General features: G+C 44.2%; 1 protein-coding gene across 2 annotated transcripts; it reads left to right on the top strand.

Annotated features, from left to right (window-relative positions):
• Positions 1-4510: 4510 nt before the first annotated feature.
• p2rx3b (purinergic receptor P2X, ligand-gated ion channel, 3b) lies at positions 4511-27517 on the top strand. 2 transcript variants are annotated; one of them, XM_056584979.1, is made up of 12 exons: positions 4511-5079; positions 6556-6691; positions 7738-7809; positions 8137-8206; positions 14572-14665; positions 14756-14833; positions 15237-15378; positions 15579-15715; positions 24826-24919; positions 25400-25465; positions 25618-25695; positions 26242-27517. In XM_056584979.1, exons 1-12 carry the CDS (start codon positions 4958-4960, stop codon positions 26353-26355), a joined length of 1203 nt encoding a protein of 400 aa, XP_056440954.1. In that variant the 5' UTR covers positions 4511-4957; the 3' UTR covers positions 26356-27517. The 2 variants fall into 2 exon arrangements, with proteins under 2 accessions (XP_056440954.1, XP_056440946.1); XM_056584971.1 differs by lacking the exons at positions 4511-5079; positions 6556-6691; positions 7738-7809; ... (3 more) ...; positions 15237-15378; positions 15579-15715 and adding an exon at positions 21358-23181.

Here is a 27517-nt window from a genome sequence, read left to right as displayed (position 1 = left end):
GACGTTACCATGGAATTGTTTCAGGAAATAAATCACACTTTTTCGTAGTACCTCAGCTGTAGTTCCTCTGTATTTACCTTCTTATTACCAGTGGTAATTACCCAATCTTTGATTTATCATATATTCATCCAGGTAAATACCTAGCAATTAGGGGACTGTAAAAGGAAGGGTTATCCCATTGGTTAGAGGCAGCAAGAAATCTGCACTTTTTAACCACTAATATTGCTCAAAATAGACCTAATGCGCAACATTCTTCCGGGTTCTACAAAACACTGGTTTCGGCTTCCGGCTGTCCATTGCTGAGGTAGCTAAACACAGCTGAGCTCATTATGGCGAACTTCTGCAGCCGGTATTTACAGGAGCTACCCGGAATAACCATTACCGATGTGCACAGTATTGCTAAATGGACGTCCAGAGCCCCGAGTCCTCTGTCAGACAAGGGATTTAAGTTTTACGCCTCCTAATTTATTCATAATTATGAAGGTACATTTGTAGCTTTTGCTAATAGCCCTCGTTAGCGTTATATAACTAAGTAGCCTAGTTGTAGACTTGTATGCTATCAGTTAGTTTATCAGTATTTTTGCTCAGACATTAAAACAATCAGATGAAGACTTCATTTTAGCGATGGTTTTATACTACCAACAGTATAATTACTACGATGTCCTGTGTGTTTATGCTGGTCTTTTGTATACTAAACACACACACTATACTGATAAAAGCATGAACATATTCAAAGTCAAAGTGGCTTTATTGTCAAGTACTTCACATGCCAAGACATACAAAGGAATCAAGATGACGTTTCCCACTCTGCAAAAATGCAGTTCGTAATAGCAGCATAAGACTAAGATCTTTGTGACATTGACAGTCACTCAGTAAGTAAGGGGTTGCAATTGTAAGACCATGTTGGATTGTAGCCATACATCATGAGCAGATGTATATCCTATATTGATCAACTGACTCTCTGGGCCACACAAAATACAATTTTCGGGGGTATTTCTGATTGATCAATTAAAAAAATCAGATAGAATAGAAAATATCCCTGCAACATACTTCAACTATCTTGTAGGCATAGCTTTCGGATTTTGAGACTTCTTAATGATCACAGATTTAATAACTTTTAACACACAATACATATAGATATGTGCATAAAATGTGGAATATGTTGATTGTCATGTGAAATTAGCAGAACTAGTAGCTTCCTGTGTAGTGGACTACTTTTTCTGTGTTTGTGTAACTTTGCTTGTTAGCCTACATTTGGGTGGTAGCTTTTGTGTGGTGAAGCTTTATTGGCAGAATAACTGCCACACACAGAAGGAGCAGCAGAATTCACTGAAGTGAATTAATAACTTGTTTCCTACCTTTTGAAAACTGATGTCCTCATCTGAGGTCTTGTATCTTTCTAGTCCAAATTTCTGCCCCAATGAAAACTCCAGTTGCCTCTGTAGCTCTATGATGACTTGCTGCTGTGCGTGATTTTTTTCGTAGGCCAGGTCCATAAATGCAGGTTCTGGTCTGCTATCATAGTCGTGACACCTCAAAGACACGCTGGCATCATCGGCACCACACCCTCATCCTCCTCTTGCCGCTGTGTCCTTTGCCACACACTTGGCCGAGCAACCCGCAGGCTGTAGTTGTTCCAGGCGAACAACACCAGAATTGCCTCGGGTTTCAAACGGTATCGGCCCCCTTCAATGATATCTTCTGGCATAAAATGCCGACTGCAGACAGTAGTGTGTCTCCTTACAACGAAGTTATCACGCCTAATGTTTCGGACCCATATCGCCCTGACTGACTCATCCTTTGGAAACTGGTGGGAACTTACGCTAGAGTTAAATCTCCCCGACACAGAGCATCTCGGCACACAACAAAAGCTGTAGTTCAGATGTTGCTGTTTCTGATATGTTAACATTAGTAAATTTTAATTAAAACAGATCCACTAAAATTGGGTCAGAAATAATAATTTTCTTTTAACAAGCAACGTTACCTCAGAGGAGATCACCTGGCACTGCTGTGTACGGAAGTGAAAGGCGGAAATGGTTACATCCGTTTGGACCTGTTTTCCGGTTTGAACGCTGGGTGATCTGCATAACCCCTATAGCACCAAACCCCTGCAGTAGCATGATTAGGGTCCCTACACATAAAACGAAGCAACAACAACTTAGTTAGCGTACCGGGAGTTTATTAAAATAAGACTGCTTTCCAAGTCTGTGCCTTACCGGTAGGTCTTTTTTAATAAACACACGGTGCGCTAACTAAGTTGTTGGTGCTTCGTTTTATGTTTAGGGACCCTACCCATGCTACTGCAGAGGTTTGGTGCTATTTTGAGCAATGTTAATGGTTAAAAAATTCAGATCTGGAAGCGTTCGCGGTGCCCCTAACCAATAACATGGAAGCCAAATAATGCGCCGGGCAAACTCCACTCGGTTTTCAAGGAAAAACTTACCGGTATCTAGATGGCTTATTTGATGGGTATACATTCCAAAACAAAGACCCTGGGTTCAATTTTCGCTGGAATTACAATTTAATAAAGTATGTATAGGACACACATTGTATTATAATATATGTTTGAAGTTGATTATTCAGATTATTATTTACTGTAATATTCAAGCATGCCCCATTAATGATTCACCATGGTGTTTCTAACAATGGCCGTTAGAAAAGTCAATGACACGAGAAGATACACTTGAGATTTGACATCGACGAGGAAAACAACAGTCGAAGAAATTCCCTTTCCCGGAGCAGCGGAAAAACAAGCCTTGATGAATGAAGTTTTCCACCGGGTCCTGATGTTGGATCACCTACTCTGGTGTGCACCGTCAGCTGGTCGGCAGGTCAGCCCCCGCCTCTGAACACTGCTCTGAGGGCACTTCAACTCTCATATCTCGAGCTCGACAGAACGGTGTCTCACGTCCTCTGTCTCCTCAGTGCCTCACCTCCTCTGTCCTCTGTCTTCTCAGTGCCTCACCTCCTCTGTCCTCTCTCTTCTCGTGTCTCGACTCCTCTTTCCTCTGTCTCCTCGGGTCTCACATCCTCTGTCCTCTGTCTCCTCGGTGTCTCACCTCCTCTCTCCTCAGTGTCTCACCTCCTCTGTCCTCTGTGTCTCACCTCCTCTGTGTCTCACCTCCTATGTCTCCTCGTGTCTCACCTCCTCTGTCTCCTCTGTGTCTCACCTCCTCTGTCTCCTTGTGTCTCACCTCCTCTCTCTCCTTGTGTCTCACCTCCTCTGTCCTCTGTCTCCTCAGTGTCCTTTGTCTCCAAGGTGTCTCACGTCCTGTCTCCTCAGTGTCTCACCTCCTCTGTCCTCTGTCTCCTTGGGGTCTCACCTCCTCTGTCTCCTCTGTGTCTTATGTCCTCTGTCCCCTTGGTCATGTCCTCTGGCTCCTCGGTGTCCTCTGTCTCCTTGGTGTCTCATGTCCTCTGTCTCTTCAGTGTCCTCTGTCTCCTAGGTGTCTCAACCTCCTCTGTCTCCTCAGTGTCTCGCGTCCTCTGCCCTCTGTCTCCTCTGTGTCCTCTGCTCCTCGGTGTCTGTGTGCCTAATTGACTCCATCTGCAGCTTTCTTACTCTTAAATGGCCTCGGTCAGACTTGCAGGAAACGGGGCTGAACGTGTGGACTTTACCTTCCCATATACTGCCGCAAGCTGCATCCGAAGCTGTAGCCTATTTTCTGTGCAGGGTGCTCTATTGACTTTCCGTCATTGCGTTTGAATCAGTCCAATTAGCATGCTTTCAATGCCCCTTAAAAAGAAGATGACTTGGTGTGAGGTTAGGCATGAGATGATATTTCACCACTTAATATGCTTTTCGTCACACTCCATTAATGTCTGCCTTCTTGTCATAAAGTGACTGGCGGTTAATGGAGGCCTGCCAGGCCTGCATTGGATTAGGAGGAAATCTGATCCTTCAGATGTGCGTGTGTGTGTGTGTGTTTGTGTATCTTTGTGTGTACGAATGTGCATTCTCACACAGTCGTACGTGTGTGTGTGTGTGTGTGTATGCGCACTTGTGTGTGTGTTATTTCTAGATAACGGTCAAATGCAATTTGCTGAGTACATATAATAAGAAAAAGAAAGCTAGGGCTGATGTTTGTGCCTGATGATCTAATTCTGTTCATTTCATCAATCATGCTCCATCGTTCCCTGCCGTCACTTCTGCCATTAGCCATGGTTTTGCCATGGCGCACAATTGTGTAGATGGAATTAGCAAGGAAGCAATTGTCATTGGAGTCGACTGAAATGTTATACCACGGATATGGCTTGTGGTTGGTGTGTCTGTGAGTGTGTGTGTCTGCGAGTGTGTCTGTGTCTGTGAGTGTGTGTGTCTGTGTGTGTGTGTTTTCATCTGTGCGTGCATGTGTGTGTTTGCGTGTGTGTGCGTGTGTGTTTCTATGAGAGTGTGTGTTTGCTGTGAGTGCATGTGTGTGTCTGTGAGAGGAGGAGGAGTTTGAAAAGTATTTGAAGGTACAAAGCTCCCTAAGTTACAGAGAGGGTTTCACTCTCTTGCAGACCAGCCCTTGAAACTGAAGCAGGAATTTGAAAGAAACAGCGGCTGGTATTTGGACACAGGGACAAACAATATATTTTTTCCAGCTCTATTTTAACGTTGGACCCTATTGAAATCCCCTTTTTAGGCAGAAAGTAACAGGATTGCAAGAATTTATCTTCTTTAAATGAAATAAAGGATAAAGGGAGACCTCACCCAGAGGAAGGAAAGTTTCTTGCGGACCAGAATGCAACGCCTCTCTCACTCAACCCTCCAACAGGCTGGAATTCTGCATCGCTAAGCCGCACTTTGGCCATTTTTTCCTTCATCCCTTCAGATACAGACAGAGAGGCAGACAGCCCACAGAGAGATAGCACACTGACGGACAGCACACTGACAGAAAGCACATTGACAGACAGACAGCACACAGACAGACAGCACACAGACAGACAGCACACAGACAGACAGGGGCACACCATGTGGTCCTGCATCACAGACTTCTTCACCTACGAAACCACCAAGTCGGTGGTGGTTAAGAGCTGGACCATCGGCATCATCAACCGCGTGGTTCAGCTGCTGATCATCGCCTACTTTATTGGGTTGGTGCTGATGATAACACATCATATTATATTATTTTACTGGAATATGATGATAATGTTTGTGTGCATGCGTGTGTATGTGTTTCTGTGTGTGTATGTATATGTGTGTGTTTATAGCGTTGGTCTGAGATGCTGTGCTTATGGTATAAGGAAATTAAAAATGACATTTTCTGATAGAAAGTAGAGTTCAGAGGTGGTATGAGAACATTGGTTCAACACTCAAAACCAAGTTAATAACACAGATCTGCCTGTCAGCACGATCAGGTAAATATGCATAAATAGTGCTGTCAACAAGGAACTTTACAACATAGTAGTTGTAAAGTCCATGCTGATGTCAGAGATAATAGCATGACACACACACACACACACATAGAAACACACACACACACACACACACACACACACACACATACATACACCCACACCCACACCCACACCCACACACACACACACACACAGAACAGAGAAGGACAGTTGTGTTCCCTGGCTTATCCATCCTGCAAAATAGTCAAACAAGTGGTACAATATCTTTAATGTTTACAGAAACACCAAGCTGCCTGAGCCCTATCCCACAAACCATGCCCCCGTGTTCCTTAACAACTGCTTCAGAACCAGTTAGCTCATTGCTCATGTTTAAGGGACCCGCCACCTCACCGCTGAATAAACACTGAGCCACGCGGCGTCCCTAAGGGCCCACAGAACTGCTTCAGAGCGGGGAAACAACAGAAGCATTAGCGCACATTAAAAGCAAGATGGGAACTGGTTGCAATAACGTTCAAAGAGCCTTTTCACTTGTGGGGGAGACCAACTCTGTGGTGAGGGCTCCTGATCCACACTAAGCTCACGTCAGCACATTCTGGTGCTGATGTTTGTGTGAGCCTGCAGCTGGGTATTCGTCCATCAGAAGGCCTACCAGGTTCTTAAGTGTGTGGGACCCTGCAGCTGGGTGTTAGTCTAGAGAAGGCCTAACAGGTGCTGATGTTTGTACGAGCCTGCAGCTGGGTATTAGTCCATCAGAAGGCCTACCAGGTGCTTAAGTGTGTGGGACCCTGCAGCTGGGTGTTGGTCTAGAGAAGGTGCTGATGTGTGGGTGACCCTGCAGCTGGGTGTTGGTCTAGAGAAGGTGCTGATGTGTGGGTGACCCTGCAGCTGGGTGTTGGTCTAGAGAAGGTGCTGATGTGTGGGTGACCCTGCAGCTGGGTGTTGGTCTAGAGAAGGTGCTGATGTGTGGGTGACCCTGCAGCTGGGTGTTGGTCTAGAGAAGGTGCTGATGTGTGGGTGACCCTGCAGCTGGGTGTTGGTCTAGAGAAGGTGCTGATGTGTGGGACCCTGCAGCTGGGTGTTGGTCTAGAGAAGGTGCTGATGTGTGGGTGACCCTGCAGCTGGGTGTTGGTCTAGAGAAGGTGCTGATGTGTGTGTGACCCTGCAGCTGGGTGTTGGTCTAGAGAAGGTGCTGATGTGTTGGTAACCCTGCAGCTGGGTGTTCGTCCACGAGAAGGCCTACCAGGTGCGGGACACGGCCGTGGAGTCGTCGGTGATGACCAAGGTGAAAGGATTCGGCATCTACAACAACCGGGTGATGGATGTGGCCGACTACGTCACCCCCACCCAGGTACAACCCCACCCGGGCCAACGGGGGGGGGTAATGTGGTGGCATTAATAATAACAACTTATCTAATTCACTTCAACTAGCTATAAGCAAAGAGGAATCCGAGAGTCCAGGTCAAGTATAGATGGAGAGTTTATTGCCACCCGCAAACGAGAGACAACAAAGCTGAATGGTATTCGCGAATACACACTGCCGAATGAATCCCGGACAGCTCCTTATATCCCCAATCCTTTACACAATACAAAGTTGGACTTTCATCAAATATTGATGTGCATAGAATGTTTTTCTGGGTCACACTATGTGGATGTCAGTATATTCTCATGTCTTCTGGCTACCAATGTGACCTTAGAACATATATTATCCTTATACAAACAGAGATGATGCACACGTGTGAATGTAAGCATTGTCTTCAGAGAGTACATCAAAATGGGAGTAGACTGGACTCTCTGACTGATGTGCCACATGGACCATCAGGTGAGAATGTCCTGGACCCACTCACTGGTGTCACACGGCAAATAACATCTAGGCTAAAGGTGATCAGCTGTTTTCCACTATTAAAGTATCTATATGATATGTAGGCCTAATAATAATCATAGTTTAACATAGAATGTAAGGTTAATTTCTACCACAGGAACAAAACGGTTTCCCCATTTTGTTTCCCCACCAGTGGAGTGTGGAAAGAACATTAGAAAGTTGGCCAGGAGGAAACAGAAAAATAATAATTCTAAATCAAATGTATCCCAGTGGATGGATTGTAACATTCTCCTTCATCAAGTTTGAAGGAGAACCATACCCCCTGAGCTTCTTCAGTCTGGGGCCTCAGGGCTGCCGGCTCCCCTGTAAACCTCCAATCTGGTTCAACAGGCGAGGAAAGGTGTGTCCAATCAGCACCTAATCATCAGAGGCTGGGTCACCGTATCAGCCAATCCCAGGCTCTGCATGCATGTGTTCAGCATAGAGAGGGAGTCATCTTCTGCTAGTTGTCCTTTAAGTCTACCTCGAGGAGAGTACCCTGAGACAATGTGTAACAAACCACCTGTTTCCCCCAGGGGGCCTCTGTGTTCTGCATCATCACCAAGCTGATCACTACAGAGAACCAGGTCCAAGGCTTCTGCCCAGAGGTTTGCTTCCCTTGTGCTGATGTAGTTCTGTCATCACAGCTTGTGTGCCATGCTGCATTCTGTACCAATTGTGATAACCATACAATGCAAGGGGTACCATAATATCCTACCAGTAATGTAATCAGATACTGCCAGTATCCCTCATGCAGATACTCAACACTCCTATGTGTGTGTGTGTGTGTGTGTGTGTGTGTGTGTGTGTGTGTGTGTGTGTGTGTGTGTGTGTGTGTGTGTGCGTGTGTGCGTGTGTGTGTGCGTGTGTGTGTGTGTGTGTGTGTGTGTGTGTGTGTGTGCGTGTGCGTGAACTTATGCTTGTCCCTTGACCAGAGTGAGCCCAAATACCATTGCATCAACGACAACAACTGCACCAAGTACCTGAACAAGCCAGGAGGCTATGGTGAGCGCTGCCCCCTGCTGGCCTCTCCCTCCTGTCCACTCTGAGGCTCCAGGGAGCCGCCCTTAGCTGCTACACTGTGCAGCATTCACTATATTTATTATTATTATACGTTATTACAATATGTGTTTGTATGCGTGTGTTTTTCTGAGGGTGTGTGTATGCAACCCAGTCGCCAAGAAAAAACGTCAGTGGTGTACGTTTCCATGAACACTGGATACGTAGCATTTCAACGTAAAAAATAGCGTGTTATACCTACAGTATCCACGTGTGCCGCTGTGGAGGCGGGTTTCGGGGTTTGGGTTTCACGGCTTTCGCGGCAAATTGTGGACACGATTGTTTAGGGGGGGGGGGGGGGGAGACTGTTGTTGACCGGGGAGGGGGGGGGGGGGGGGGGGGAGACACGTTTGTTGAGGGGGGACGACGACACACGATTGTGGGGGGGGGGGGGGGGGGGGGACACGGGGGGGGGGGGGGGGACACGTTTGTTGAGGGGGGGGGAGACACGTTTGTAGGGGGGGGCCACGCTCGACAACGAGAGTTGGTTTTTATTGAACGCTCGACAACGAGAGTTGGTTTTTATTGAACGAGACTTCAACACGGAACAGCTGCTCGAAACGATGGTCACGTCACTCTCGGTGACGGTGTCGACAATAATGAACACACGAACAATGTTAATAGAACAACACACAACCACATAACATCCCGAACCCATTAACCCCACTTAATCCTAACAACAAAACAAGTTAACAAAAGCCCCATTTGTCAACTGAGAACCCCAATTCCCAGAATCCCCCGCGGCTCCGGAACACGGCGTAGCTTATATTAATCTTTATTATCTGAATGGGAAATGCAATATTTTAGGACAGATACACCATTAAACGCGTTTCTAATGACATTTCTAGCGAGAAATGTACATTTTCCTTACATAATCTTCAGTCAGTGAATGTGTATGATCTTTATTAATCTTTATTATCTGAATGGGAAATGCAATATTTTAGGACCGATTCACCGTTAAACGTGTTTCTAACAACATTTCTAGCGAGAAATATACTTTTTAATTGCATAATCTTCAGTCAGTGATTGTGTCTGATCTTTAGTTTTATAGTTATTAGGAGTTGATCGGCTCGCTCGCATGTTTCAACGACGTCAGGTTGCTTTCGCTAAACTAGCAGCTCACGTGCTTCCTGCGTTTGTGTTATTAAACTGTTACTTTATGTAACTTTTAATGATATCATCTTGTTAGAAACACGTATATCTGAGAGCCAACCTAGTCGCCAAAATCATACCTACGTTGACAGTGTACGTTTCGTGAACACTGGATTACGTCGCATTTCAACATAAAATAGCGTGTTATACACACACACACACGCACGCACATGCACAGACACACACACACAAGCACACACACGCACGCACAGACACACAGACACACACACACACACACACACACACACACACACGCACACACGCACACACGCACACGGTGCATTTCGCTGCTAAAACAACAACAAAAAAATATTCCCTCAAATATTATTACTTTCAAAACGTTGGCCAAAATGGCCAATAATATCTTTTTTTTTTGGGATGCTTCTAGGACATTTTGGGTGGATTTTGAACGTTATGTGGGGGGCACGTTTTTTGCAGGACCTGGCAACCCTGTGCTGTTGCCCGAGATCTGGATCCACCCCGGCGTGGTGCCGTCTCCTTTTGACCTTTTGACCCCAGACTTCTGGGGGAATAGCTGAATCAATTCATTAGTCAATCAGAAGCATGTAAATATCTTTCCGGTGGGGTAAGAGGACGAACAAGGTGTCCTTCAACATCTACGCTTCCAGGCGATTGCAACGGTGCCACACATGAGCATATTCGAACATGTTTAATGGTAGTAATTAGCTGTCGAAATTGGAGGCCTTAATCAATACTGAGCAGCTATTGATTTGCTTCCCGATAAAGATTTGTCACAAATGACATGTTATTTAGCATCTACACGTTGAGCTGAGTCCAATGACACCAAGAACGACACTCTAGCTAATGGTAACATGTATTTTACATGGTACACCTAGGTCTAGGACATGATCTCGGTGTAGCAAGAGGCCGAGCTTGATCTCATTGGACTCAGCTTAACGTGTAGATGCTAATTAACATGTAATTTGTCAAAAATCTCCATCGGGAAGCAAATCTATAGCTGGTCATTATTGATAAAGGCCTCCAAAATCGACAGCTAATTACTACCCCGAAACATATTCAAATATGATCATGTGTGGCACTGTTGCAATCGTCTCGAAACGTAGATGTCAAAGGACACCTTGTTTGCTCTGTTGCACCACCGGGAACATATTTTCATACTTCTAATGGATTGATTCATATTTTAAGGTTCTCGGAGTGAGACTTTAAGTGGCTGCAGCAGAAGTGTTGAGACGAAAGATGATATCAAGAGATTTATAGAATATTCCCATTCACATTATGATTCTTCGTTGTAACATCCGACCAAACATCCTTTACATTCACAGAGCGAAGATTATGGAAGTCCAGGCTCAGCAAGTGCTCCATCTCGTTGCACCTGCACCCAGCGGCTCGCTTGCAAGATTTTGGCCTGAAGTTCTTCCCAGACCTATACCCTAACAGTCCAATATACATATCTGAGAATCAGGCCTCTCTTCAATAATGACAAAATGTAATGAGAGAAATACAGATTCACTTTTTGTTATCTCATAAGCGGCGTGGTGCCGGCTCCTTTTGACCTTTTGACCCCAGACTTCAAAGACGTGGCCACAGGCCAGCGGTGTCTACACACATTAAGCCACAAATGTACACCTCCATCCCGCAAAAAATGGGACCTAGAAACTAACCTCTGTCTTATATACATTGACTGTACTGTTGGAGGTCACGCCCCTTTTCCAGCCTTTTCGAGATAGCTAGGGATGCTAAAATGTTGACACACATTTCCCGGGGCCCCGAGAACGACATATGCAAGATTTGTAGTTCTAGCCCATAGAGAAAAAAAGTTTTCCCAAATGGACTGTCATTTGGACAAAGCCCCTTCAGAAGTGTTGCCTGCGAGACCTAATGGTTCAGAATGTGGTGGAAAAAAAGTTTTTGAGATAGGAAGGTCCTACCGCCCTGAAATTTGAATACCATATTCTAGGGCCTAACTGGGACCCCCGCACCGAAACTTGGCCCGGTCGGACCCCGAGGGCAGGAAGGGGGGGCCTGCCCTCGGGGTCTGACCGGGCCAAGTCTCGGGCAGGAAGGGCCCCCCCTTCCTCCCCTCGGGGTCCGACCGGGCCAAGTTTCGGTGCGGAGGTCCCAGTTAGGCCCTAGAATAAGGTATTAAAATTTCAGGGTGGTAGGACCTTCCTATCTCAAAAACTGTTTTTCCACCACATTCTGAACCATTAGGTCTTGCAGGCTACACTTCTAAGGGGCTTTGTCCAAATGACACTCCATTTGGGAAAACTTTTTTTCTCTAAGGGCTAGAACTCCAAATCTCGGATATGTCGTACACGGGGCCCCGGGAAATGTGTGTAAACATTTTAGCATCCCTAGCTATCTCGAAAAGGTCGGCAAAGGGGCGTGACCTCCAACAGTACAGTAAATGTACATAAGACAGAGGTTAGTTTCTAGTCCCCATTTTTTGTGGGATGGAGGTGTACATTTGTGGCTAAAGGTGTGTAGACACAGCTGGCCTGTGGCCACGTTTTTGAAGTCAGGGGTCAAAAGGTCAAAAGGAGCCGGCACCACGCCGCTTATGAGATAACAAAAAGTTAATGTGTGTTTCTCTCATAACTTTATGTCATTATTAAAGAGAGGCCTGATTCTCAGATATGCATGTTGGATGGCTAGGGTGTTGGTCTGGGAAGAACTTCAGGCCAAAATCTTGCAAGCGAGCCGCTGGGTGCAGGTGCAACGAGATGGAGCACTTGCTGAGCCTGGACTTCCATAATCTTCGCTCTGTGAATGTAAAGGATGTTTGGTCGGATGTTACAACGAAGAATCATAATGTGAATGGGAATATTCTATAAATCTCTTGATATCATCTTTCGTCTCAACACTTCTGCTGCAGCCACTTAAAGTCTCACTCCGAGAACCTTAAAATATGAATCAATCCATTAGAAGTATGAAAATATGTTCCCGGTGGTGCAACAGAGCAAACAAGGTGTCCTTTGACATCTACGTTTCGAGACGATTGCAACAGTGCCACACATGATCATATTTGAATATGTTTCGGGGTAGTAATTAGCTGTCGATTTTGGAGGCCTTTATCAATAATGACCAGCTATAGATTTGCTTCCCGATGGAGATTTTTGACAAATTACATGTTAATTAGCATCTACACGTTAAGCTGAGTCCAATGAGATCAAGCTCGGCCTCTTGCTACACCGAGATCCTGTCCTAGACCTAGGTGTACCATGTAAAATACATGTTACCATTAGCTAGAGTGTCGTTCTTGGTGTCATTGGACTCAGCTCAACGTGTAGATGCTAAATAACATGTCATTTGTGACAAATCTTTATCGGGAAGCAAATCAATAGCTGCTCAGTATTGATTAAGGCCTCCAATTTCGACAGCTAATTACTACCATTAAACATGTTCGAATATGCTCATGTGTGGCACCGTTGCAATCGCCTGGAAGCGTAGATGTTGAAGGACACCTTGTTCGTCCTCTTACCCCACCGGAAAGATATTTACATGCTTCTGATTGACTAATGAATTGATTCAGCTATTCCCCCAGAAGTCTGGGGTCAAAAGGTCAAAAGGAGACAGCGCCACGCCGGGGTGGATCCAGATCTCGGGCAACAGCGCAGGGTTGCCAGGTCCTGCAAAAAACGTGCCCCCCACATACCGTTCAAAATCCACCCAAAATGTCCTAGAAGCATCCCAAAAAAAAAGATATTATTGGCCATTTTGGCCAACGTTTTGAAAGTAATAATATTTGAGGGAATATTTTTTTGTTGTTGTTTTAGCAGCGAAATGCACCGTGTGCGTGTGTGCGTGTGTGTGTGTGTGTCTGTGTCTGTGTCTGTGTGTCTGTGCGTGCGTGTGTGTGCTTGTGTGTGTGTGTCTGTGCATGTGCGTGCGTGTGTGTGTGTGTATAACACGCTATTTTATGTTGAAATGCGACGTAATCCAGTGTTCACGAAACGTACACTGTCAACGTAGGTATGTTTTTGGCGACTGGGTTGGCTCTCAGATATACGTGTTTCTAACAAGATGATATCATTAAAAGTTACATAAAGTAACAGTTTAATAACACAAACGCAGGAAGCACGTGAGCTGCTAGTTTAGCGAAAGCAACCTGACGTCGTTGAAACATGCGAGCGAGCCGATCAACTCCTAATAACTATAAAACTAAAGATCAGACACAATCACTGACTGAAGATTATGCAATTAAAAAGTATATTTCTCGCTAGAAATGTTATTAGAAACACGTTTAACGGTGAATCGGTCCTAAAATATTGCATTTCCCATTCAGATAATAAAGATTAATAAAGATCATACACATTCACTGACTGAAGATTATGTAAGGAAAATGTACATTTCTCGCTAGAAATGTCATTAGAAACGCGTTTAATGGTGTATCTGTCCTAAAATATTGCATTTCCCATTCAGATAATAAAGATTAATATAAGCTACGCCGTGTTCCGGAGCCGCGGGGGATTCTGGGAATTGGGGTTCTCAGTTGACAAATGGGGCTTTTGTTAACTTGTTTTGTTGTTAGGATTAAGTGGGGTTAATGGGTTCGGGATGTTATGTGGTTGTGTGTTGTTCTATTAACATTGTCCGTGTGTTCATTATTGTCGACACCGTCACCGAGAGTGACGTGACCATCGTTTCGCGCAGCTGTTCCGTGTTGAAGTCTCGTTCTATAAAAACCAACTCTCGTTGTCGAGCGTTCAATAAAAACCAACTCTCGTTGTCGAGCGTGCCCCCCCCCTACAAACGTGTCTCCCCCCCCTCAACAAACGTGTCCCCCCCCCCCCCCCCTTCAACTAACGTGTCGTCGTCGTCGTCGTCCCCCCCCACAATCGTGTGTCGTCGTCCCCCCTCAACAAACGTGTCTCCCCCCCCCCCCCCCCTCCCCGGTCCACAACAGTCTCCCCCCCCCCCCCCCTAAACAATCGTGTCCACAATTTGCCGCGAAAGCCGTGAAACCCAAACCCCGAAACCCGCCTCCACAGCGGCACACGTGGATACTGTAGGTGTAACACGCTATTTTTTACGTTGAAATGCTACGTATCCAGTGTTCATGGAAACGTACACCACTGACGTTTTTTCTTGGCGACTGGGTTGGTGTATGTGTGTGTGTGATTGTATTTGTGCCTGTGTGTGTGTGTTTGTTTACATTACTTCCACGTCCATTGCAGGGATTCCGACAGGGAAGTGTGTTCGTTTCAACGACACCATGAAGACATGCCAGATCCAGGGCTGGTGCCCGGCAGAGATAGACTACATCAAGACGTAAGATGGTTGACCTTCCTTCTGCCTTGTCCCACTGCAGTGTCTCCCACCTCAATCCTTCCCTCTCACATCCTTGTTTCTCTCTCTCAGCGAACCGATGAAGGAGGTGGAGAATTTCACCATCTTTATCAAGAACAGCATACGTTTCCCACTGTTTGACTACACCAAGTAGGACTCGTTCCAACCTACGTCCCAACCTCCATCAGCATACCCATACCTCCAGCTGTTTCATTCTGGGATGTGTGTGTGTGTGTGTGTGTGTGTGTGTGTGTGTGTGTGTGTGTGTGTGTGTGTGTGTGTGTGTGTGTGTGTGTGTCTTTGTGTGTGTTTGTGTGGGTGTGTGTGTGTAGTTGTAGTTTATGTCAAATTGCGTCATACACAGACAAATCAGTGTATTTTATATGGAAAGAATGTTACTGATTTTGTGTGTGTGTGTGTGTGTGTGTGTGTGTGTGTGTGTGTGTGTGTGTGTGTGTGTGTGTGTGTGGTTGTGTGTGTGTGTGTGTGTGTGTGTGTGTGTGTGTGTGTGTGTGTGTGTGTGTGTGTGTGTATGCGTGTGTGCACGTCATAGGGGGAACTTTCTCCCCACGATCAATAAGAGCTACATCTCTTCCTGTAACTTCGACATGGTCCACCACAAGTACTGCCCCATCTTCAGGGTCGGAGACGTGATCCAATACGCTCAGCAGGACTTCATGAAACTGGCGCATAAAGTACATATTATGGACACATAAATCAGAACATAATGCTCTCTCTCTCTTTCTCTCTCTCTCTCTCTCTCTCTCTCTCTCTCTCTCTCTCTCTCTCTCTCTCTCTCTCTCTCTCTCTCTCTCTCTCTCTCTCTCTCATATATATTAATATGTATTGTATCTGTAGCTCTCTCCCCTCCTCACATGCATCTCCCTCTCTCCAGGGAGGGGTCATAGGGATCAAGATTGCGTGGATGTGTGACCTGGACCGGGGAGACGAACACTGCAGCCCGTCCTACTCTTTCACCCGCCTGGATGCCATGTCCCAGAATAACTCTATCTCCCCCGGTTACAACTTCAGGTTAGTACTCTCCAGTGGCGGCTGTTGATCAAAAATGTTTGTGGGGCGCATTAATAGAGGGGGGGTCTCAAAAAAAATAAATGATTTGGTAGATTTGATTTCCTGTATTTGGGTGCATTTTGGGCATGGCCACTACCTATTACCTATTACCTACTATTAATTCAGATTCATAGCCTACATACTGACTTGCAGGGCCTGGACAAGCTTACAAAGCATATACAGACCTACTTTATTGCCATTCCAACAGCCATTTCTATTTGACCTATTGTTGTTATTCTGATATTGAGACAAATCATGATTACTGTCCTATAGCGTCCATTTTTTTGTGAGTCTCAAAATGCAGTTAGAAATATGGGACAGTTGCTTCATGTTGTTTATAGGCTACAGGCCGAAAGTCTAAATGAATATGTAACTTGCCTGCTCCTATTAAACAATACATATTATACCACCAGGTGTGAGTTTGATTAGCTTTACAAGCCGTTTCGAAAATCTGCCCCATATGACATCACTAGTGGGTTTGTCCACCTAGATCTGTGCTGGATAGATCAGTCTACCAGCCTTCCCAGTGGACTGAAGTAAACGTTGCTCATCTATCTAGCACAGATCTAGGTGGACACGCCCACTAGTGATGTCATATGAGGTAGATTTTCGAAACGGCTTGTAAGGCTAATCACACTCACACCTAGTGGTATATAATGCCTCCTTTAAGTATAACATTGCTTGGGGAGTCCAAATCCTCCACTGAATTGGTTGGAAAGTGCTTACCACTCTCTGCCAATTAGCAATCTATCTCTTCTCTACATGTAGTTGTGTTTCGCGAATGCTGCTTAGGGAGGTAGCCTATTTGATTGATTTGCTGAATGGTCCAATCATGTGCTGATAACGAAAGAAGAGCTATACCATTGGCCTAGGGCGCACACTGGTGCGACCCGACGGCAAATTTTCTTGCGCCAATGAAAAGCTGTCTTTGCTTGACAGACAGCAAATAGTTTGCAAGCTTACATTGACTTCAACGTGGCCGGCGCCCCTGAATTGGAGGAGGGCTTTATTTTTAATGACCAATAACTAGCCTAGCCCAAATCATTGACGTTCAGACGCATTTAAATGGTTGCTGGCAGTGGCAAGTAGTCTATCGCACAATTAACGAGGATAAACGCTATGTATTTTTGTTCATCTATTTCGTATTTATAATAGTTGATTCATAGTTGGCAGATATATTCAAGTGAATATTTCACGGAGGGGCGGCACCCTAGTGCTCTCGATTGACCCACCGCCACTGGTAATCTGTATATATATATATATATATATATATATATATATATATATATATATATATATATATATATATATATACATACATGTATATATTAATAATTATTAGGTAAGTGCTGCAAGCAGCGCTCAACTATTCTCTACAAACGTCTCTAAATTTCTACAATATATGACCCTACGCCTTCCACAATTTTCCGCCTAGACATTACATTCCACTTTTAAAAGGTTCATATTAGCTTGAAATACTGCGCTAGTGTTGAATTATTTTTCTTTTTTTATCTTTGACAATTCAACTACTTCAGACTTTGCAACTAGGTTAAGGCGAGACACGGCAGGTGAAATATCGATTTTTTCATGCCCTGGTCAAATTTGAGATTTTGAGCTAGTTTGCCTCTTTAACTTGTTATCTTTCATACTACCGTAAAGAAAACGTCAAAATTACACATTTATGTGTCTGTTTCACTGATTTAGTTCAGCCGCGGCATCCATTTCGTCCTAAAGAACTAAAGTCGATTCATTGGCTGACGGCGCTTTTCTGCTAACGTGATTCGCTCAGTGCCTCACGTGTTGTCTTTTTGACATTTCCGTGTTAGCTGGCCGCGGGAACTTTAGAAATGCCTCGTCTTCAGTGGCGGCGCCAGAGATTTTTTTCTGGTGGTGCTATGGGGGTGCTCGGCGTTTTACTGAGGGTGCTATGAAATTAGGGTGATATCATATGAGTCTCATTTTTCTCTACTACAACACCTCCCCACCATATCGTCACATATGTTTACACGTTTGCTCTCTAACGGGTCTTTGGGGTACATAAAAAGCGCCATTCAAATCGATCGTATTATTATTGTCAGTAGGCTACTTCTGACGGACGCGCACAAAGCCGCGTTCATATCCGACGGTCAAAATGGATGCAGCATGTTATAGATAACGTAATCCGAAATACTTCACTTACTTCAGTGTGTGGATTAAAGTTTGCGCCAGATGACTACCAGGTCACCACTACCATGAGCGACAAATTAAACTAAACATACCAAGTTCAATACACTTCTAACTAAAGACGGCAGATTAGAACGTCAGATATAATTAATTTAAACAGGCAAAGAGTCAGAAATGCTTTCAAAAAGATTATATTATTTTAGGTCACAATCAAAACATGAAACCAAACAGTAGGCACTCAAAACCACAATAATAAGATATCAAAAAGTGTATCAAAAAGTGCACCCAAAACTATGCTTAAAATCCTTAAGAAAAACCAAAATCCAGGCAAGCCAGCAGATCAGGTGTCAGTTTCCACCTAAACAAGAACAATGTGACAGAAAAACACATTGTAAACCCGATTGCAAAAACCCAGCAGAATGCAACAGACAACACGGAAAAATCGTTCACTTACCTACGTCTTCATAACAGGACAATGCGCCTGTTGTTGTGGTTGAGAGCGAAGGCATCTATGATCCTGTCGATGTCCAAAGCCCGTGCTCGCAGAGGGTTAATCGCCAGAAGTGCAAGGTCACTGGTTCGGCCATCCCCACTGCTATTCCTCAGGTAGCTCTTCAAGCGACGCAGACAAGAAAAACTGCGCTCGCAGCTCGCAGATGTTACAGGCAGGGTCAGAGATATGGAGATCAATTTGTAGAGGTCCACGAAGGCGTCTTTGTAAGGCCGCATAAGGGATAGGAACTCCTGGTTGCTGTTAATGGTGCATCCTTGCTCTTCCTTCCTTTTCAGGAGCCGGCGAACTTGATGGAGTTCTGCACACAAATTCTCCTCGCTGACCCCATAATGGCGAGCCATGGGCAGAATAACTTGCTTGTCAAGGAATGATGGGTGATTAGGGCTTAGGGCTGGCAAGCCTGCCAGTACACCATTTGCTTCGATGGAAAAGCGTCGCCGGAGTTCCATTAACAACCTGTCTAAGACAGGATAGAATGACTGAGTTTTCAGTTCATCCATGCTGCCCATGCCTGGTCTTTCTATCGGGGCCTCCACAATAAAGCCCTCCAGATGTTTAGCTGTTTGGGTCTGCCTTTTCTCACGATGTACAGTAGCTATCCCGGTATTAACGCACATGTCTCCTGCCTGCTTACGGATTGCTGCCCAGTTGTCATCTGTACGTTTCTCCGATATGGCCGTGATCACAGATTGGGCCAGGTCATCCGCTGTCAAGAGATCGAAATTGGGAGACTGTAGCGCATCGGACATGAATTTGGTAGTTCTAAAAACATCCTCAAAAAGAATTAAATGCAGAACAAACTGCTCATCCATAAGGGAACTGACAGATTTAGCCTCTGTCCTCCGTTTCGCATTCTTGTCGCGAACAGTGTCACGCAGGGTAGCGATGATAGCCGGGAGAGTTCTCTTGACTGCACAGATAGCATCATACTGGCATGCCCAGCGAGTGTCACTCAGTCTCTTCAGCTCTATGCGCTGTGCCGTTGAAAGTTCCCTTTGTTTCTTCAGAAAGAGATCGTGCACCACTGACCCCGAAAAAACTTGTACAGTGTTTGCAACGTCTCAAAAAACTCAGCGGCAGCATCTACATTATGCACACAGTCCACCAACACCAGGTTAAGCCTATGAGCATGGCAGTGTATATAAACTGCTTGCGGCACCTCTCTTCTGAAAAGTTCTTGGACTCCGTTGTTACATCCAGACATGACTGAGGCACCATCATAGCACTGGCCAACACAACAATTCAGGTCAATACCGCACCGACTGAGCGTCTGCTTGATGCTTGCAAAGAGCGAGTTTGCGTCTAGTCCATCAGCTGGGGTGAAATGCAAGAATTCCTCCACCACTCTCTCTGATTCCGTGTTCAAATAACGCACGATCACTGAAATTTGCTCTTTTTTGCTGATGTCTTTGCTTTCATCCACCAAAATGGCAAAATGTTCAGCGTCCTTAACCTCATCCCTTAATTGTTTCCTAATCATTTCTGCCATTACATTGATGATCTCATTCTGCACGTCATGGTGCACATACTTTGCATTTGACGGGTTGTTATCTGACTTTTTCTGAACGGTTTTGTCAAATTTTCCAATTACAGACAGCAACTCGCGGAAATTACCCCTGTTTGCTGAATCCTCATCTTCAATGTGGCCTCGCTGTGCGATCCCCTGACAGGCAGTATAGCGCAAGCTTTCCACAACGCCCATCATGTACCTTCTGTTCTCCTGGATCAATACCGAATGTCCTTTATCCAGCATATTTGTTCTTTTTGAACCGCTTTTTGCTTTTAGCTTTTAGCTTAAACTCAGTCCATGCCTCCATGGCAAATTTGTGTCCCATACTTTCGTGATGGCCCTTAAAAGATGCTGTTGCTTTCCGCCAGTTATGAAAGCCACTGGTTGTATACGTTGGCTCCCGATGAAACCCGTGCCCTCCTCCACCGAGAAAATGCCTGCAGGCAAAGCAAAAGACGGCATCCTGGGATACACTGTATTCCAACCACGGATATGGTTCCATCCAGCCCTTGCAGAAACTTCTTTGCTGGACTCCAAACATCCGAGTTGGATATTTGTGTAATGTTGGTCTTTTCGGACCATCCTGGGCGTTCATGCTTAAGTCACCCAGGGTGCTAGCATCATGGCTAGCAGCGGCGCCCTCAGTAGAGGTGAAGGGTTGACTACTTGGACCAGGACTTTCCTCTTCTTGTTCTACATCAGAATCATCCACTACCTCCTGCCTTTTTTCTTCCTCTTGAACGTCTCCTTCAACTCGAGGATTTTTTCGGATCAAATACCGATCCATTTTCGTGATTTTGTGACCACTTGATTTAAAATTAATTGACCGATCGCCAGGATTACTGTTACTTAGCCGTTAGCCTACTACTCATTTGAACAATCACGTTCACGCACGCGGCACGCCACGTGTCTGTGTCGTGCTACGTGAACAATCTGTTTATTTCAATCTGTTATTTTCTTTTGTGATTAAAATATTATTATCACACAATACATTTTATTAAGAACTCAGAATGATTATTATTTTTTTTTCTTATTTTACCATTATTTTCTTGGGGGTGCTATGGGGGTGCTATGGCCAATCTAGGGGGTGCTCTAGCACCCCCTAGCCCCCCCCCTGGCGCCGCCACTGCTCGTCTTACTAAATTGTCCGCTAAAAGAAAGACACAAATGGGTCTAGCAAGATCCACGAGAATATATCAGCCGGCCGAATTGCCTCATAACCCTCCAGTGAACAGCGCGTCCGGTCGTAAGTTGTTTACTAACCGTGAGGTGATAGAGGGTGCCACTGACTGCGCGACACAGCAGTGGTTGATTGTCCATGTCTCTCGTCTAAATGAGATGATAAATGATCTTCTGTGTCCTAACTGTGCTGAATCGGATCTGTCAATAAACATTGATCAAAAAAACCAGGGCTTTTGCAGTAGCCTGATTCTGGAGTGCAACCGTTGTAAAGCTGAGGGTGGGTATCGGCGAAGCGTGTATACATCCACACGACTGCAAAGTGAGACCCGCGGAGACGTCGCCTTTGACGTAAATGTGCGAATGGTGCTGTTGGCACACGAGTTGGGCTTGGGTTATGCTGCGCTGAAAAAGATCAGCAAGGTTTTGGGGATCCCTTCCCTTCATTTGAAAACGTACCAGCGACATGACAAAAGAGTTACAGGTAGGCTATGGAAAGATGAGGAATGATTACAGACTTGGATGATAATAATGTAGGTCTAGTAATAATAAATATATGTAGGCTACTGTATTAGGTAAATGTACACATTATTATGGTAGATAGGTATTAACTCAATACACATCCAACATAATTATGTTACACCACTAGTAGTAAACATAATACACCATACAACAGATAATATTATATTAGGCTAATAATACATTATGTTATTCTTTTGATTATGTTATAAAAAAAAAGGACATAATAAAATGAGCAGATGTTGACACAGTGTGTATTTTAATTTTAGTGGCAGAAATTGAGAGGGGACTAGGGTCCTTGCACAAGGCCAGGGAGAGCATCAGGCAGGCGTATGCAGATATGGATCCGGAGGTGGCTGAGTCACTGAGGCAGGATACGGATGCTGTGATAGACATTGGGGTCTCCTTCGATGGGACCTGGCAGAAGCGAGGCTTCACCTCACACTACGGTGTGGGTGTCTGCATTGACATCCTGACAGGTCTCGTTATAGATTACGAGATCCTGTCATCTTACTGCCATGCATGCGCCTGTAAGAACAGTGTGTTGAAAGCAGGAGAAATCAGTGAGGAGGAGTTTGACAGCTGGAAAGAAGGCCACAAGGCTGACTGCGCTAAAAACTTTGCTGGCTCCAGCAAGGCCATGGAGCAGGAGGCTGCCAAAAGGATGTGGGGTAGGTCAGTGAGCCGTCATCAGCTCAGGTACACGGAGATGCTGTCGGATGGAGATAGCTCAGCATTCCGGCAGGTAGTAGAGCTGAAGCCCTACCCGGGTCAGGAGGTCACCAAACTCGAGTGCATTAACCATGCTCACAAAAGAATGGGCACTGCACTCAGAAAGATAAGTGTAGGCAAAAAATTGGGTGGCAAGGGATCAGGGAAACTCACGGCAAAGAAGTGCAAATCTCTACAAAATTTTTACAGGGGGGCCATTCTAAATAATCAGGGAAACATTGAGGGCATGAAGTCTGAGATATGGGCGGGCCTGCTCCATTGCATGTCTACTGACGAAGTGCCATTGCACAACAGATGCAACCCCCAGTGGTGCTTCTTTAGGAGGGCGGAAGACAACGGAGAGACCCCTGACAGCCACTCGCTTCACTCAAAAAACCATTTGTCCCGGGAAGTGGGTCAGACACTTGTGCCCATTTATCACCGAACGTCAAGTGACAGTCTCCTGCAAAAAATGCAGCATGGGGGCACACAAAATAACAATGAGTGCCTCAATTCAGTTATATGGGCTCGCTGCCCAAAAACAGTGTTTGTGGGGAGAAACAGAGTGGAGGCGGCTGTAAGCATGGCCATATCATCTTTTAATGAGGGTGCGTCAGCCATCCTTAATGTGATGGCCAACCTGTGGCTGGAGAGCACAACAATCACCCTAAACACCATCAGGGAAGCTGACATGCTGAGGGTCACCAAGGCAAATGCCATCCTGTCTCCTCAAACAAAGGGAAAGAGAAAACATGAGAGCAATGAAAGAAAAGTGAAAAGGCACCAGCAAGAACAGGAAGAGGGGGCGACATATGGTGCAGGGATGGAAATGTAGGCCCAATGTTCTGTATATGCAAATCAATTAATTACCATAGCCTACTTAAACTAGATTAAAAAAATGAATTGCATGTTTTGTGTAATCATTTTGATTTAAGTTATGAACTGGTTCATGATGATACAGTATGTATAAGTTCAAATCTTACCTTATTCACCTGCACAATACCGTATAATTAACCAGCCTGTTACAGCAGTTGTTGGCTTTCTATGGCTGCCATGTTATTAAATTATTTATTTAAATGTTCTTTATATATTCAAAACTGTTATGACTAAGAGCTTGAGCCTTTATTTTGCGTTCTAGTAGATTTTTGCTGTATAAATGTATGAAAATCCCCTATATAAATCTTTAAATGCCGTTTTCTCAGAATGAGTGTTTTTCCATTTTTAGGTGCACATTTCTCAGCCTATGTAGAACCTAGGTACACCACACTTCCCAGTTTCACACATAGCATTGTTATGAAGACATCTACACATGGATTTATTTATAAATTGTTCCTGGCCAGATTTATGGGTCATTTTACCTGGAAATCATGGCGAAAATAGGGTTTTTAAGGCCATGGATAGTATATTTTGATTTCCCAGGTCATAAAAGCAGATATCCTAAAATCCATGTGAGGATTTTTTGTCATTTGATATATAAACAAAATAAAAAAAGAATTTTGGTCCTGGCTTTATCACAGTTTAAAATTCATGCACCGGAAATATATGCAAAAACGTGCATATTTAATGAGATTCAGCCTAATTAGCATAATTAAATATGCAAACTTCAAAGACTTGTAATACATTTTTTTCTTATAATGATGTATGTAATCAACTGGTAAAGTTTCATGGTGATCCCTTGTATTGAACATTTTTACCCTATTCACCTGCCATGTCTGGCCTTAATCTTCAAATATATTAAAACAGATTTTCAATATCGTTTTTTCAGAATCAACTGTTTAATTTTAAACCTGCTTCGTATACTTTCAGTTGGCCTCATACGTTGAGGCTAGAGTTAGTTATGATGTCACCCGCTCTAGCCAATGGTGGCTATCACACAATCTTACCATTTTGGACGTTGCAGAGCCTATCAACGTCAACCTTGAATCACAATGTTAAGCTTGAACGGTTACAATATTTCTTCTATTTCTTGTTTGACTGGAGCTATGATGATTAATAGATTGGGAATACGATTGTTCTACATCGGGCGTTTGTGTGTGGGGACCCCCATTTATGTAGCTAGAGGCTAGGTGCATCTTACGTATCCGGTGTACTTCCGGTAGAAGCTAAATGCTAACATAAACCATCTTTTTCAAGGCAAGCTATCTAGACAAACAATATTTCGATGAAAGAGACTCCAAGGAGTCTAACGGTACAAGCCTTATAATTCAGTGATCTTATCTTGATTAACTAGATGCGAAAGAATAACGTCAATAACACAAGTGATGACCCACCAACACACACACACACCCCATACCACACCAAACCGAATACAAACACTTACTTACAATGACCGTAACACTGAGTTGATTCAACCATTTCAAACTTTATCATAAAATAAAATATTATGATTTTATTGTTTTACTACAGTGTTTACCAATGCATCATTTATGCAAAGTATTGGCTCTGCTCACTCTAATTTTCTTTTTGTATGTAAAGGTTTGCCAAGTATTACAAAATGGACAATGGGACCGACTATCGTACATTAGTCAAAGCCTTTGCTATCAGGTTTGATGTGCTGGTCAATGGAAATGTGAGTGTATGTTTGTGCATCTGTGTGTGTTGGTCTAAGTTTGTTTGTGACTGTCTGTGTTGATGTGTTTGTGTGTGTGTGTGTGTGTGTGTGTGTGTGTGTGTCTGTCTGTCTGTCTGTCTGTCTGTCTGTCTGTCTGTCTGTCTGTCTGTCTGTCTGTCTGTCTGTCTGTCTGTCTGTCTGTCTGTCTGTCTGTCTGTCTGTCTGTCTGTCTGTCTGTCTGTCTGTCTGTCTGTCTGTCTGTCTGTCTGTCTGTCTTTGTGTGCGGGGATTTGTGTTTGGCTTTTTTCTTGTTAAACCTCTCTTTAGGGTTGGAGGCATGCTGACCTTATTATTATTATTATTACCAGTGATCGTCAACCTTAACATTCATATGAAATTAAACTAATGCTAAATAAAAAATAAGGATTTGACTGACTATAAAGAGTGGGAACTGGGTCACTAGCGCTCATGTAATAAACAAACTGTATTAATCCACAGGCTGGAAAGTTCAACATGATCCCCACACTCATAAACATGGTGGCGGCCTTCACATCTGTTGGCGTGGTGAGTCTCCTTCAGGGTCACATGACCGCGATGCCAAGTTGCACCCTTCCTACTGCCTTCTGGTTGGCCACAGGTGACATGTGGCAGAGCAGTACGAAGCCAGATCCATTCCTGGGTTTAACTTTATTTCTCTGTCTCTGTGTGCTTCCCAGGGCACGGTCCTCTGTGACATCATCCTGCTCAACTTCCTGAAAGGGGCCGATCAGTATAAAGCCAAGAAGTTTGAAGAGGTAAGTCCAGACCCCAGCAAGTAGGCGACCATAGCTCTGTCACGTCTCATCAGAACACTAATAAACATACACACAACCCTGTACTGCAGCCATGGATTTTCTTCAGCCTTTGAAACGATGTGTCATACTAAACACAACCCATTCACAGCTTTGAACCATTTGGCAGTTCAAAAGCTAGCGGCGGCTTTACGTCCCTTCCTTTCCAGCTCTTAGTAATGCCCTCTGCCAATACTGACCTTCTCACTTCTTTCTCCACCAACCCATATTGATTCAGATAGAAGAAGTGTTTGAATGAACCCCATCTAAATGGGGGTAGCTGGGTCTCGTTGTTTGGTGGCACTCCCTCTAGTTTTGAACAAAAGAGATTTCTGCAGTGAAGTAGTACCATAGTACAATCATATCGTAATGAACTATCAGCTAAACCTAATGATGAGCTTTGCATTCACCATCTGTCTGTTATTTAAGGCAGCACAATGCAGGTGAGGAGTGCAATGAATGAATGAGTGTTATGAAATGGTCCAACGTTTTTCTTGAATCTTTTTTTAGGTGTCAGACACCGAGATCGACTCCCATATCAACGGCTTGTATCGCTCCCAGCTGTCGCTGAGACATGATGAGAAACAATCCACTGACTCATTCTCCTTTGGACATTTTGGATAATGGATTAGGGCAACAGCCAATACCAGAAGTGGTAAAAGCAAAAGGGCGGGACAAGGGCAGTAAAATGAGATGAGTTACGGATCTTTCAAAAGCATCTCATTAGAGGAGAAATGAATAATACAGGCATATAAACTTTTATCTTCCTCTTAAAATGTATTAAATTAGTTAGGTTATTCCATGAAATATGTAATTATAGGTTATCATTAATTGCAAAATAACGTAGCATTTATGGGAAAAAAAGTTCCAGCTCTGGGAAAACCTTATTTTTCCATCATATAGCATTAGAAAACAATGCCAATACACATGGGTTGTCAGCATTGCAGACTAGTATTGTGGTTGCAACAATTATTTTCTGAGAAAAGAGAAAGGAAAGAGCCCTGTTTTAGAACAAATTACTAATGCATTCTATGAAATTACTAGACTAGACTGACATAATATATAGAACTGAGTAATTACCCGAAGGATTCTGGAAACTGGAAGTGCCTTGAAAAACTCGAAAATTGGCTAACTGAGTTTCCTCTTCTGCAATTAACCAAACATTTGTCTAAAAAAAAAACAAGTGCCAGGGATAAAGCATGTTGGAAAAGCATGACAACTATCTAACAGGCCATTTGTCACCATAAATGAGGCCATATCTTGCCAAGTGAACAACCAAATGCTGACTAGTAAGCTGGAGGAAAGCCTTTCACATTGGGCAGGAGTACGAGAAACAGTTGTTCACAAATAATGCCTGATCAGAGCCATGTTAATGCCTGGCGTGCCTTCCAACAGCCTCAGAAAGTATCCTGGTGAGTTCAGGTCAAATGACTTATTATACTTTTTCCATCCCTTTTGGCGTTACATGATAGAGGCCACTGGCTGGCAGGACAGGGCTGAGGAACTGAACCCATGGGTAGACTTGGGTTGACAGGTTGATTATACAGATACTGGTCACTCACACATGCTATGCCAAAAGGGATATATTTCTCTTGTCTTGATGAAAATGATGATGATTGGCGACTGATTGATAATTTAGCACATTTAACAGCATCCCTCTTCCATAACCATGTTCTCTCCCTGACAACTTGTCAGGTTGGTTTTAAATGAGCTCCACATGCATCACAATGCCTCATTATTGTTTGACATCCTAAATAAAATCTTGAAAGGGAACGTACAGTTTCTG

This window comes from Gadus chalcogrammus, chromosome 3, assembly GCF_026213295.1.
Source record: "Gadus chalcogrammus isolate NIFS_2021 chromosome 3, NIFS_Gcha_1.0, whole genome shotgun sequence".
In the NCBI taxonomy this organism is placed as follows: Eukaryota; Metazoa; Chordata; class Actinopteri; order Gadiformes; family Gadidae; genus Gadus; species Gadus chalcogrammus.
Note: the sequence above shows the minus strand (reverse complement) of the source record. Positions and strands in the feature narration are given on the sequence as shown.

Excerpts from the sequence above, each read along its gene's own strand:
- p2rx3b (XM_056584971.1), top strand. The coding sequence starts at position 21,980 with ATGGATCCGGAGGTGGCTGAGTCACTGAGGCAGGATACGGATGCTGTG. Across the intron at positions 23,182-24,825 it reads TATGGTGCAGGGATGGAAAT|GTTTGCCAAGTATTACAAAA; the intron begins GTAGGCCCAATG and ends TTGTATGTAAAG. Across the intron at positions 25,696-26,241 it reads AAGCCAAGAAGTTTGAAGAG|GTGTCAGACACCGAGATCGA; the intron begins GTAAGTCCAGAC and ends ATCTTTTTTTAG.